Source organism: Myotis yumanensis, unplaced genomic scaffold, assembly GCF_028538775.1.
Source record: "Myotis yumanensis isolate MYYU_CA2020_CCGP unplaced genomic scaffold, mMyoYum1.0.hap1 SCAF_13, whole genome shotgun sequence".
NCBI lineage: Eukaryota > Metazoa > Chordata > Mammalia > Chiroptera > Vespertilionidae > Myotis > Myotis yumanensis.
In genome coordinates this window covers 1,852,956-1,865,575 of record NW_027223764.1, presented here as the reverse complement: position 1 = coordinate 1,865,575, position 12,620 = coordinate 1,852,956, and the positions used below count along the sequence as shown (strand labels likewise).

General features: G+C 60.3%; 2 protein-coding genes across 6 annotated transcripts in view; one reads left to right on the top strand and one right to left on the bottom strand.

The window, feature by feature from the left end:
* Positions 1 to 9,497, top strand: part of CTBP2 (C-terminal binding protein 2) — a 104,082-nt gene extending 94,585 nt beyond the window's left edge. For 4 of the 5 annotated variants that reach the window (XM_070432075.1, XM_070432074.1, XM_070432076.1 and 1 more), the window contains 8 exons: positions 2,666 to 2,820; positions 3,010 to 3,154; positions 3,960 to 4,166; positions 5,064 to 5,278; positions 5,521 to 5,651; positions 6,008 to 6,135; positions 6,482 to 6,599; positions 7,722 to 9,424. In XM_070432075.1, the coding sequence (XP_070288176.1) occupies positions 2,666 to 2,820; positions 3,010 to 3,154; positions 3,960 to 4,166; positions 5,064 to 5,278; positions 5,521 to 5,651; positions 6,008 to 6,135; positions 6,482 to 6,599; positions 7,722 to 7,902 (1,280 nt within the window). In that variant the 3' untranslated portion in view covers positions 7,903 to 9,424. Of the gene's footprint in view, positions 1 to 2,665; positions 2,821 to 3,009; positions 3,155 to 3,959; positions 4,167 to 5,063; positions 5,279 to 5,520; positions 5,652 to 6,007; positions 6,136 to 6,481; positions 6,600 to 7,721 lie in introns of all 5 variants that reach the window. The other variant, XM_070432073.1, reaches the window with a different exon arrangement.
* A 1,406-nt stretch (positions 9,498 to 10,903) lies between these two features.
* The window catches only part of ZRANB1 (zinc finger RANBP2-type containing 1), a 44,813-nt gene continuing 43,096 nt past the window's right edge, over positions 10,904 to 12,620 (bottom strand). Inside the window, exon 10 of the mRNA XM_070432078.1 lies at positions 10,904 to 12,087. Within this exon, the coding sequence (XP_070288179.1) occupies positions 11,869 to 12,087 (219 nt within the window). The 3' untranslated portion in view covers positions 10,904 to 11,868. The remainder of the gene's footprint in view (positions 12,088 to 12,620) is intronic.

Genomic DNA, 12,620 nt, shown 5'->3' with positions numbered 1-12,620 from the left:
GGTTCCCACAAGTCTAGGCTTCTGCTTCCTGCCCGGCCGGCTCCTTGTTTTCTTTAAGAAGCGGATCGACCCACCAGGGCCTTCCTCCCAGTGGCCACCTCCCGGCCCAGCCTCCAGCTGGCGGAGCGAATGCAAAGTCATCCGGGTGGGTCTCTTAACCCAGCAGCCCGTCCCCTGGGCGCTCAGAGGCCCGGCGAGGCCAGCTCCCCGGAAGGCTCGATGGGCATGTGCGGTGCAGGGGTGTGTTCCCAGCCCAGGGAGCCCTGACCTGGGGGCCAGGTTGCCTGCGAGTCGCTGTGGAGCCCGCGGGACGAGGGCGGGGCAGGTGCGACTCGCGGCAGGTCGGACCAGCGTCCCTGGAGAAGGTGCGGGCAGTGCCTGGTGCCGAGGCCTCGGCAGGACGGGGCACCTGGCTCCTGTCCACCCCACAGTCCCCGCCGGGCGTCCTGCTGGCCTTGCTGTGCTGGCGGAGGGAGCAGTCAGCTTGACGAGAGGGCCACCGCGACCCTCTGACCCTCATCAGTGGGTGTCACTGGCCCTGGGGGTGTCACTACTCCTCCACGCCCCTTGCCACAGGTGTCCCTTGCCGCAGCGCGCGGCCACCCGGAGCTCCGCCTCCCTGGCTGTGAACCGGGGGTGAGAGTGACACTAGGATTCTCGTTAGGCCTGGGGCTTAGGGTGGAGCAGCGTCTGGGAATTGGTAGCCTCGCTTTTTATCACAAACCTCACTTTGGTGACTCATTGAACATGTGCCCTGGCATTTCCCCCAAATCGCCAGCGATAGAGAAAGCGGGGACCCACCCTGCGCTCCAGCCGGAGCCGCTGCCGTGTCCCGCAGTCTCGCTCGCTGTTGTCATGTTTACAGACCTGGACGCACGAGGTGTCGGATCGCCCAGGGCACTAGGTCGTCCGGTGGTCAGAGCTGAGCATGTCGGGGACCAGGCGAGCCCGTGTGCAGCCTCGCCTCCCGGTGTTCGGGGTCTTCTGGGCCCTCTGCCTCCGGCTGCTGCACCTCCGCGCTCGACGCCAGGGGGCAGGTGGAGGGACCCTCCTGGGCCTGGGGAGCACATGCCTCTCCTCAGAGAAGCAGACCCGGGCAGTGGCCCAGCGACGCTTCCTCTCAGTCACCTCAGTGCTGGGGTCCTCAGCAGCCCTCCCCTCGGCTCCCCGTCCTCGCGCAGGACACCTGACTCCCACCCACCCAGCTGTCCCCTCAGCGCCGAGCCCAGCCCCGCCCTCAGAGCAGCACATGCTCAGCCATGCATCTGTCTCCACTGCAGCCCCGTCCAGGGCTCGGGCTGGCCCAGGGCCGCTGCCTTCTGCTGGCCCAGCCTGGGTGAGGGCCCAGCTGAGTTTCACCAAAGAGGGGAACCAAGTCGGGGAGGGAGGTGATTGCTAGGCAACCTGGCGTTTGTTTCCCGGGTAACGAGATGACGCACTGATGCTGTGGATGGACAGCTCGAGGTGACAGCCCCCAGCCTCTCGGAGGCCTGCCTGGTGCCCGCAGACCTCTTCCTGGGGGGTTGCTTTTTCATTCACTTGGGTTTCTTATTATGACCATGAACTCTGCAAAGCTTGTCCCATCGACCCTCCTTCCTGTGGGAATCAAGTCCGGGGGCTCCTCACCCGGGAGGGACACCCTGGGGCACGTGCTCTCGGCTCCCCAAGGTCCAGGCTGCCTGTCCCAGGGGAGGGAACGGTCGTCTCACCATTTCCTCGGCAGACGTGGCCCCTCACTCCAGCGAGGTCCTGGCCCCTCTGCCTCAGTTTCCTCGCCTGCTACAGGGGGTGGTGGTGAACTGATGGCTCCTCTCTTCCCTCCCGGAGGGCTGGGGTCTCAGGGCCTGTCCGAAGGCAGCACCCGGGCCTCTGGTGGGGCGGGCCAGCTGGGGGCGAGGCAGCGGGGAGTCCCGTCCTGCCCAGTGCAGGCGTGCGGGGGCCCAGCTTCACTTGGGCGTTGCTTTGGGCATCCGGGTCCTGGGAGGCAGTTGGTGTTCACCTGCTGCTCCCGGGCGGGGACCAACCATGACTGCTTGAGAGCCCGGCCCAGGATGGACGAGAGCCGCCCAGAGGTGACTGTGCCCCAGCCCCTCCCCACCCCTTCCTCGGAGGCCAGGACAAAGGCCTTCTCTCTGCTCCGGATTCAGCCGCTGTCCACAGGCTGCCGCTGTGCCTGGGGCTCTGTCCAGGGCAGAGGCCACTGTGCCTGATGTGTGGGCACCTCGGGGCCCAGCTTCTTAGCGTGTGATGATGAGCCCGGTGGCCACGGAGATGTGCGTGTCCTTGACCAGGTTCCTTGGCCCGAGTTCCACCAGGCGATGGTGTGAGCTCCACGTGCTCCTGCCAGCTCAGTGTGAGGTGGTCACAGGCCCAGCAGGCCGCATCCTGCCTGCTTGGTTGAAGCCCAGTCTCCTCAGCCTCCCAGCACCACCCGTGGGCTCTGCAGTGACCTGTGGTCCTCGGGGCCAGGGCGGGAGGGCGCCCCAGCTTCACGCAGTCAGCCCAGGGGAAGGGTTAGGGCTACGGAGGTGGCTGTGGTGGCGGTGGGAGCCCTGCAGACCCCACAGGTTGAGGATGGGGTGGAGGCGCCGGGGCACTCACCACGTTGCCCATGGAGTGGGACGGGCCACTTCGTCTGCCCACCAAGCCCTGCCGTTCCTCGCAGGTATCCGCCCCCAGATCATGAACGGCCCCCTGCACCCCCGGCCCCTGGTGGCGCTGCTGGACGGCCGCGATTGCACCGTGGAGATGCCCATCCTGAAGGACCTGGCCACCGTGGCCTTCTGTGACGCGCAGTCCACGCAGGAGATCCACGAGAAGGTGGGTCCCCGGGTCCACCCTCGGTCTCCCTGGCTGGTTCCTCTCACCGCCCACCTCCTCTGCCCCCACCCCCAACCCCCGTGTGGTCAGTCACCAGCAGGCCCCCTCATCAGGGGAGCTGTCCCCAGACCTTGTGCTCCCCCTGCTGGGCGCTGGGGACATGGGCCTGCAGCTCTGCTCCCCCGGCAGGTGCTGAACGAAGCCGTGGGCGCCATGATGTACCACACCATCACCCTCACCCGGGAGGACCTGGAGAAGTTCAAGGCGCTGAGGGTGATCGTGCGGATAGGGAGCGGCTACGACAATGTCGACATCAAGGCGGCCGGCGAGCTGGGTGAGTGCAGCCAGAGGGTGGGTCAGCGCTGAACCCAGGGCAGCGGCTGCTGTGTGGGGCTCTGGCCTTTGGAGAATCCCCTGGAGGTGGGCCGCGCCACAGCCTGGAAAGTTCCGCCTGCAGAGGGTGAGGAGGACTGGCATTTCTGGAGGAAGGTGCGTGGCCGTCGGCGGGGTCTCTGCTCCCTGCAGGCGCCGGGCCCAGGAGCTACATTTCAGAGTTTGGATGAGAAGGCTGAGCAGGGTCCTGGTTCTCTCACCCCCCAGGGTGCAGCCCATCCCTGGGTGGGGGCTGAGCTGCAGCACAACCTTCCCACTGCCCTTGAGCAGTCCCCGCAGGACAGCGGCCCATCGCCCCAGGCAGCAGCGGGGCCCTGCCTTCTCGTCCGGCCCACTCTCTGCGCTCGGTCCTTCTAAGGAGGCCACGAGGCAGGGCCTGTCAGCCTAGGTCCGGTGACCTCTGTCCCGTGTACTCATTGGTGCCTGGCACTGAGCTGCCTGCCCCCCTGGGTGGTAGAAAGAATGGTCCACTGTCCTACCCCTTGCAGCCATGGCTGCCCTGGCACTGCCCCCACCCTCAGCTTGAGAAGAAGCCTGGCCCACAGCCCTGGGGGTCCTGCCTGTGGTCCCCAATGTGGCACGGAGAGGGCCCTGTGAGCGAGGCCTCCATGCTGCCAGGCAGCTGTGCCCTCAGAAGCTGCTTCACTGGCGTCTGGACCCCCAGCCCTGGCCCCGCCCGTCTCCCACCTCTGATGGGGGCAGCAGGAGGGAGGCAGTGCTCATCCCTGGCCCCGCCTCCTTTCTAGGCATCGCGGTGTGCAACATCCCGTCAGCGGCCGTGGAGGAGACGGCCGACTCCACCCTCTGCCACATCCTCAACCTGTACCGGAGGAACACGTGGCTGTACCAGGCGCTGCGGGAAGGCACGCGGGTGCAGAGCGTGGAGCAGATCCGGGAGGTCGCCTCGGGAGCAGCCCGCATCCGCGGGGAGACGCTGGGCCTCATCGGCTTTGGTACGTGCAGCTGCCCTTTCCTGGGAGGTGAGGGTCCCCGTGTCCCATGACGGGAGTTTGCTGTCCGCTGGGGGGGTTGGGGGGGGGGGGGGCGTTCTCGGGGGCTGGGCAGCAGGAAGGTGCTGTGCCTGCCAGTTGCCCTGGGGGCAGAGGTGCTCAGTGGGGCTCGAACAGGGTCTGCTGGCTGAGTGGAGCCCGGGGCCGGGAGGCCTCTGAGTCAGAAGGTGGTCAGGTCACCAGCTTGGAGAGCTCTTGCCGGGGTCAGTGGTTGTCCAGGGTGACACGGCTGCTGGCCCAGGGAGGGCTTGGCTAATGGCCACACAGCTCAAGTAGAGCCCCCACGTAGCATTTGGGAGGGGCTCCGTGACCTTGAGGGTTGACTTGCCCTCTGCCTGGTCCCTGGTCTGTCAGCTGGGAGGGAATGACGCACACGAGCGGGTGAGCGCCTTCGAGGTCTGGCTACAGAAGGCTCCCGCTGCACGCAGCCTTCCCTCGGGCTGTTTCCTGGTCACTGAGGGCCAGGCCTCGGGGGTGGCCTAGGGGACAGCTGAGTGAGGTAGGAGGAGCCTGCACACCGTTCAGCTCTGGGTCTGGTGTGACCACTCAGAGTGGACAGGCCACCTAGCCTGGGAGGCAGGTGGCTGAGCCGCAGCGCCCTCTGCTGGCGCGCCAGGTCCAGTGCTCTGCGAGTGGCTCTTGGGAGAGCTGCCTCGCTCTCAGCCTCCATGGGGCCCCGGCAGGCCCTGGCCAGCACAGCACCCGAGTCCTTGCTGGGGGTCACTCTTTGGCTGCGCCTTTGCCATCCGTTTCCTGAAAACCCTTTCCGTACATGGAGGCCAGACCCGGGCTTTCAGGAGGGGCCAGCCTCGCTCACCTGGACGCTCTCTCTCTGCGCAGGTCGCACGGGGCAGGCGGTCGCCGTTCGAGCCAAGGCCTTTGGCTTCAGCGTCATCTTCTACGACCCCTACTTGCAGGACGGGATCGAGCGGTCCCTGGGCGTGCAGAGGGTCTACACCCTGCAGGACCTGCTGTACCAGAGCGACTGCGTGTCCCTGCACTGCAACCTCAACGAGCACAACCACCACCTCGTCAACGACTTCACCATCAAGCAGGTGCGGGCGCCCGCGGCCCGGCTCGTCGCAGCCGAGGGGAGGGCCTGGGCCATGGCCCCGGAGCAGGGAAGTCCCCGAGGCACAGCAGTGAGGCCCCCATGGGGTGGGGCCGCCTCCAACACAACAGACAGAGCCAGGCTTCCCGCTGGAGTCCCTCGCAGGGTCAGCAGACTCGGACACGAGGCTCCACCCTCGGCCTCCTGCTGCCTCCGCCCCCCCCTAACGCCCTTCCTGCCCCACAGATGAGGCAGGGGGCCTTCCTGGTGAACGCGGCCCGCGGCGGGCTGGTGGACGAGAAGGCCTTGGCGCAGGCCCTCAAGGAAGGCAGGATACGAGGAGCAGCCCTTGACGTGCATGAGTCGGAGCCTTTCAGGTGGGTCTGGCCTCCTGAGCTGAGTCCACCTGGCCCCACACTTGGGGGCACTTTCCCAGAAGACAGGCCCCGGGTAGGAAAGCAGACGCCCTTTACAGGCGCCTTCGAGGGCTGTCGTGCGTCCTCTCGGACTGGAAAGGTGCCAGAAGGTCCCCAAAGGGAATCGGCCAAGGACAAGGCAGGGAAATGGGTGGTTTGCTTGGTCTGCAGACGCGGCTCTCAGGCTGACCTCCGGGCCTCGCCCTGGGGTCCCAGCGCAGCCGTGCCAGCCTCCCTGGCCCTGCCCCCGCCCCAGGGGTGAGCAGGCCCGGGTGTGCGGCCAGTTCCTCAGGGCCGTGCTCTGTACCTTCCTCCAGCTTTGCTCAGGGGCCCTTGAAAGATGCGCCGAATCTCATCTGCACGCCCCACACGGCCTGGTACAGTGAACAGGCCTCACTGGAGATGCGGGAGGCCGCCGCCACGGAGATCCGCCGCGCAATCACAGGTGAGCCCGGCGGAGGGGACGGGTCACGGGGTCTGCTGTGGGCAGACATCAGCTTTCAGGCTGGTTGAGTTTTGAGTGGGTTGTGCACGTCCCCAACGAACTCAGAGGAAACCAATCCCTCTCAGGCCACCGTAGCCGGTGCACCCCGGGCGGGGCCCTCCCCCGAGGGAGCAGGCCTCCTCTCTGTCGTGGCTGCCGCCGGGCTGGAGAGCTCGGGGCTCCGGAGGGTCCCTCCCCTGGAGTAGATTGTCAGCACAAACCACATGGGCTCTTCCCCCGGAGCCGCTACTGAGTCTGATACTAAATCCTGGTGCCCCTCAGGAAGCATGTAACCGTCCCGTTCCAGGTCGCATCCCCGAGAGCTTAAGGAACTGTGTGAACAAGGAACTCTTTGTTACAACGGCTCCTTGGTCAGTAATAGACCAGCAAGCAATTCACCCAGAGCTCAATGGTGCCACTTACAGGTGAGGCTGCGGGAGGGACGCGACACGGGCAGCGCACCCCACCTGGGCTGCAGGAGCTCCTCCTCCTCCCTTGGTGGAATCCCACCCTCTGCCCCCCACTCTTCCCAGGCCTCGGGGTCTGAGCACTGCACAGGGAGCCCCCTTTATTCCGAAGCCCCTTCACAGCCAGGTTTCCGGGGGAAGGACTGAGCTTTGTTGGTGACTTTGCTTTTCTGGCCAAAGACCAGGGAGAGGGGGGTCCACAGAGACTGAAGTCAATACAGGGACACAGGCAGGGGCTTCCCAGACGCCCCCCTCCCTCCCCCCCCCCCCCCCCAACAGCTGGTTCCAGGGAGTAAGTCCTCCCCATAAAGGAGGCTCTGCAGCCTTAGCCTCAGGAGGACATGGGACACACGGTCCTGGCCTGCCCTGTGCCGGGGGGAGGGGGGGGGGGTAGCGGCGGAGTAAGCAGCCGTGGCCCCGTCCCTCCTTGACGCAGACCTTGGCCCCCAGGAGCACAGCTGAGCTCCAGGGCTCACAGGCCCCGGGCCAGAGTCCTCCGACCTCGGAGTTCTCCCCGAGTCAGCACTGAAAAGCCCTGGCCAGGGAGGGAGTGGCTCCTGCAGGGAGAAAACCAGCGTAAAGGCGCTGGTGCCAGAACAATTCTAAATCCGCGTCGCCAACCTTTCGGACCTCACGGACCACGGGTTGGCGACCACTGTTCTAAATGGCTGCCTCCACGTATGACACTGGGCTCACTGTGCGCATGAACCCTGCACCTGTTCTGGAGGCTAAATGCCCCGGGTCCTCACACGGCGCTGCTGCCAGCACCGGCCCACTCTCTGCCCGTCACACGCCCGCAACCCAGGGGCCACATCCAGTTGGCGAGGCCTCCACTCTGCTGGGGATCACATCTTGAGCAGGTTCCCGCGGGTGGGCAGAGCTGGGGGTATTCCCGGCATCTGAGAGCAACAGAAGCAGCCCCGTGTTTTGATCAGAGAAAAGAGACTTTGTTGTTCGTGACTTACGTCAGTGTTTTAGCTTTCACACGGGTTCCTCCTTGCTTGGGGGATAGGAAGGCAGACAGATTATAAAAGACCATTTCCTGCCCTGGACTTACCTGCCCTTCTCTGTGCGCCTTAGATACCCGCCAGGCATCGTGGGCGTGGCCCCGGGGGGGCTTCCTGCTGCCATGGAAGGAATCATCCCCGGAGGCATCCCCGTGACGCACAACCTGCCCACGGTGGCACACCCTTCCCAAGCGCCCTCTCCCAACCAGCCCACGAAACACGGGGACAATCGAGAGCACCCCAACGAGCAATAGCAGAGGAGGACAAAGGTCAGAGAAACCTGGGACCAAGAGACAGTGGACACAGAAGAGCTCAGAGGAGAGGAATGTGACGGCTTTGTAACTGGTTCTGGGCCTCCGCACCATTGACATCAGTGTTAAAACCACAAGAGCGAGGAGCCGAGACGTGGGAAACGGAAGATGCCTTCTACTCACGGAGGGGGGCCCGGAGAGACATCACGACCAACTTCTGTTATTGTGTGTTAAGTTCTTCATCTGTGCATCAAATCACAAAGAATAGATCTTTTTCCTTTATCAGCCCCTGGGGCACAGCAGGTCCTGGACACCTGGCTGTAGAGAATGTTGCATCAGGAGTTCCAAACGTCAAAATAAAAACTATTAAGAGGCAGTCCCCGTCCTGTGACTCTCCCTTCGGTCCTCGGGGCTGGCCACCTCTTTGCTAATAGGAAGATTGCGTTACTACGAAACCGGGAGAAACTGTTGGCCTGGGTCAGACAGCTCGCTGCAAGCACGGACGGAAGACAGTCGCTCCTGGACAGAAATCTCCCGCCCGAACTGCATACTGAGTGGGTGAGCAGTTGTGAGTTCAGTAATACCCTCTAATGATGCAAAAAAAAAAAAAAAAAAAAAAAAAGTATTAAGTTTCACAAGCTGTTTGTACTCAAATATATTTTCTCAGTTCAGATCCTCAGCTATTTTATTGAGTGGAAAGTCTTGAACTGAAAGGGTTCAAGAAGAATAATGTTGCATTTCCTTATGTCTCAGGAAACACTTTTTATGGTAACTTGTCAGATTGTCTATGAACAAACCCACTTTTTTAGACATTGATAAAATCTTCTTTTCTTCACGTAATATTTTATACAAGAACACTTCAGGTGTGTTATTAGATGTGACTGATTTTAACAAATCCTATTAGATTTGTATCAACTAGTTACATGTTATATTCATCGTCTTTTGTGAATCATTGCCTTTTTGTTTAAAAGATGGCCTATTTTGAGCCTTTGTATAGGTACATTCCTGTTTTTGTGACAAAAACCTTTAAAACTGTCCCAAACAGAAAAATAATGGCTATCAGAAATGTTTTGTTTTAGTGTGAGTTACCGTTACTGTATTTGTTTATTGTAAAGGTGGACATTTAGCGTTCGGTGCAGTTTTCAATAAAAATAAGAATTTCAGTTCTGAAATCCACGTGCATCTCACCAGTGCACACTTTCTCTGCTGAGATGTCCCAGGACCTTCGACCTGCCTCCTGCACAACCAGACTCGGGGGCTGACAATGGCCGCGTGTGAGCGTTTACTTGAAAAAGCAAAACCCCACAGCAGTCCCTCAGTGTCAGAGGAAACAGTGGGTGAGAACTAAGTCAAATCAAGAAACAAAATTGGTCAAGTTGGAGAGTTTTGATTTTTAATTTACACAAAAGCACAATCACCTGATGCAGGAAGGAAGGTGAATCTCAAGATTCTGTTCTCACGATATTTACAAAGAAAAGTTGCAAAGTGGTTAACATCAGCCAGTCCTTCTGTTAACAGCGTAGTCACTGCCCTTGTGCTAGTGTGTCTGCAAGCGCCCCCGCTTCCAGGCCCCACGCTCCTGGAGCCCCTTCCTCACCCTCCCTCCCCCTGTAAGAAGCATCCGCCTCCTGGCTGGTTTTCAGGTGCAGCCCCAGCGCCAGCCTCTGTGGTCAGTCACGTTGAAACCACCTCACGGGGACGGGGGTCCAGGAGCGGCAGCGCAGTCCTCCGGGACCACTGGTCAGAGGCAGGCAGTGCAGGTGGCAGGGCAGAGCGAGCCCGGCCGCCTGGGGCCGGCAGAACTCCCTGCACAGATCGGGCCAGGGCACAATGAGCCCAAGTCACCCAAAAAGGCAGGTCCGTTCCACGTGCGCCTGGGTTTTCATTAGACCAGAAACCGCTCCCCGTATCCTCCCTAGAAAAGGCCACAGTCAAGGTCTGTCCAGTCAACCAACAGACACGCACATAGAGCAGGCCCGGCCACACAGACTTCTGGGAAGGGCAACACATTCCCGGGAAAACAAATATGGCTGTTGAATAGTTCAAGAGCTGAACGTGGCATTGATCACCCCCAAATGCTGGCCTTTCCAGGCCACCTGCTGGGAGGCCACGGGGAGCCCAGGGCCCTGGAACCTACAGTCCCTTCCCACAGGGAAGAGGCTGTGCTGAGCGTGGAGGTGACGGGCTCCTCGGGAAGCAACCCCCGCAGACCAGACACGCTCCTGGGCTGGGACCCTCTGGGCAGTGCGGCTGCGGGGAGGCCATGACGACCAGATGCTTTAACCTCAGGTATCGCTTTGGCTCCTGCGGTTGGGAGGGCAGTTTGCGTACAGCAGCTGCACCAGGTCTCTGCCCATAAAGACGTGCTCACGGGGGGCGTGTATGGCGATGCTGGCACTAAGTAGAATGTCAGCTGCTAAAAAAATTACTGACCAAAATGAAAACCAACCACAAAAAGTCAGTTTGTAAAAAAGGTTACCCACTTAGCACGTTCACCTTTCCTGTAACGTATCGGAATTCGTTTCTATGGAGTCACGCTGCGTGCAGCAAGGGGTCCTTTGGTCCTGGGCACAGAGGGGGAAAGAGCTGAATCACCAATCACACCAGCCAGCCCTGGGCATGCGCCTGGCTTTAGTGTTCAAGCTCGCGCACGCCCAATGCCATCCTAACCAGAACTCGGGGAAATAAGCAAAAATTCCAATGTTTTCACAGCCTTTTCATCAAAAGGAAGGAAAACGTGTGGGGCTGTGGGGCTGCTTTCTGAATTCTCTGCCACATCGACCGTCTACTGGTCAGGACACTAAGTCTGTGCCTGAGAGGGTCTGAGGCCCTGACCATCTGAATGGGCGGGAGACCTGCAGTGGTCACAGAACACTTCTTATAGAAAGTCCTTACCTGAGATGATAGTTTTAACTTTAAATAAGAATGGCCACAAGTAACCAACATTCACAGACTCGGACTGCTCACTGCGAAATTCATTAAGACAATGCACTGACCGCCTTACTGCATTTTAAATCTTTATTCTGTACTGAACTGCTATTCCCAAGTAGCCCAAGCAAAGGCATGCCTTCTAACACAATGTGCTTAAAGCAGAGCTGAGGGTACAAGACACCAGGACCCGAGCCTCCACGGGGGCTGGAGCACACGCTGTCCACCGCGTCCAGTGGGCAGGCATGAGCGCGCCCCGGCCTGCATCCAGGAGAAGCCGCTCCCGGAGATGCTGCCTGGCGTCTGGCGGAAGCGCCCGCATGGTAAGGGCGCGCTTCCAAACGAATAAATACCGAATACTGAGAGGGGCATGTCAGCAACAACAGGAACAAACAGCACACGAAGTGAGAGAAACCCAAACAAGGGAACAACGTCTAGATGAAGTTCATTCAATAAAAAATTCTTACTTTCCTTGTAGTTTGTTCCTTAAAGATTTGATTTTATTGGGCACAACAGAAACTAAATTATTAATAAAATAAGTTTGTTTTATTTTTATGTTTTGCTGTGGACAATTTGTACAAAAAGTTTGTAATCTCTAAGGAGCTCGATCGAGACTCGATGTAAATGGATCTTTTACGATGGAAAGAGGATGCCAGGTTCTAGTTTAAAAAAACATCTCAAAGGAACAAAGCCGTGTGCCTGTGCCTCTGGAGGTGCCCGTGCTGAACACTCCTCAGGGACATGGAGATGCTGGTACAACTGCTCCTATTACACAAGTTCTTACACAACCACATGCGTGACATTTAGAGACAGATTGACGCCTGGAAAGGAAGAGTTCTGTCTGAATGAATTGGTTTTTACAAACTGGAGTCCAAACCAAGTCCTGTCCTCGCTCGGCAGACACGCCACCGCCGCTGGGTGTGGTCAGCCCTCCAGGCAGGTCCTGCGGTCGCTCGGGCCCATGCCATGCCTCTGCCTGGAGCACCACACTCCCTGGGGGTCACCACAGAGCCGATACCTTGGTCTCCCGCTCTCTGCTGTTCATTCGTCTTCGTCGTCTTCGTCTTCCTCTCCATCAGACAGGGATGTGCAAGGCCGGATCTGCCGGTAGCGGTCCAGCCACTTCTCGACCATGTGCGTGACCAGGGGGTGGCTGCGCCGCCGGGAGCTTTTCTGCATGGCGACCAGCACGCCCCCCTCGGTCACGCAGCAGTCCAGCCACTCGCGCAGCAGCCTCTCCTGCTGCTCCTCGTTGCCCAGCTGCAGAGCGATGGGAGGGAGGGAAGCAATGCGAGGTCAGACTCCGAGGGTTCCCAACCTAAAGGCCAAAGCAACTCCCTGTCTTCACAGGGTTTCAACCTCGCACCAGTTTTATAAAACCCAGCCTCCTGTGGCCAAACAGAAACCTCTCGGGACCTGACGTACTAGCAAAGGCCGTCTGATACTAATCCTGGCAAAGAACAGGCTAAGGAGCCACGGCTTCAAACACAAGGCAAGTCACTCAGCGCGTTGCGTACAGGCTGACGCAGCAGAAACGATGCTCTGAGCTCCTTCCTAATGTCGCTACAAGCTTTATACTTACTAGCACGTGAAGTAGAAGCAATGCTTCTGTAAGCCTGCGGGTTTCCCAGTGTGCTTCCGCACGCTCTCCCCGCCTCCGGCCTGTCCACACCACCTTCTCCCGGGACCTGCCAGGTCTCCAGCATGGGGTCCTGCCCATGCCACTGCCCTGCGGTCTCGTCACTGAGCAGCGGGCTCCTCCTCGGGGCAGGCTGGCCACTGGGGTCCCCGCT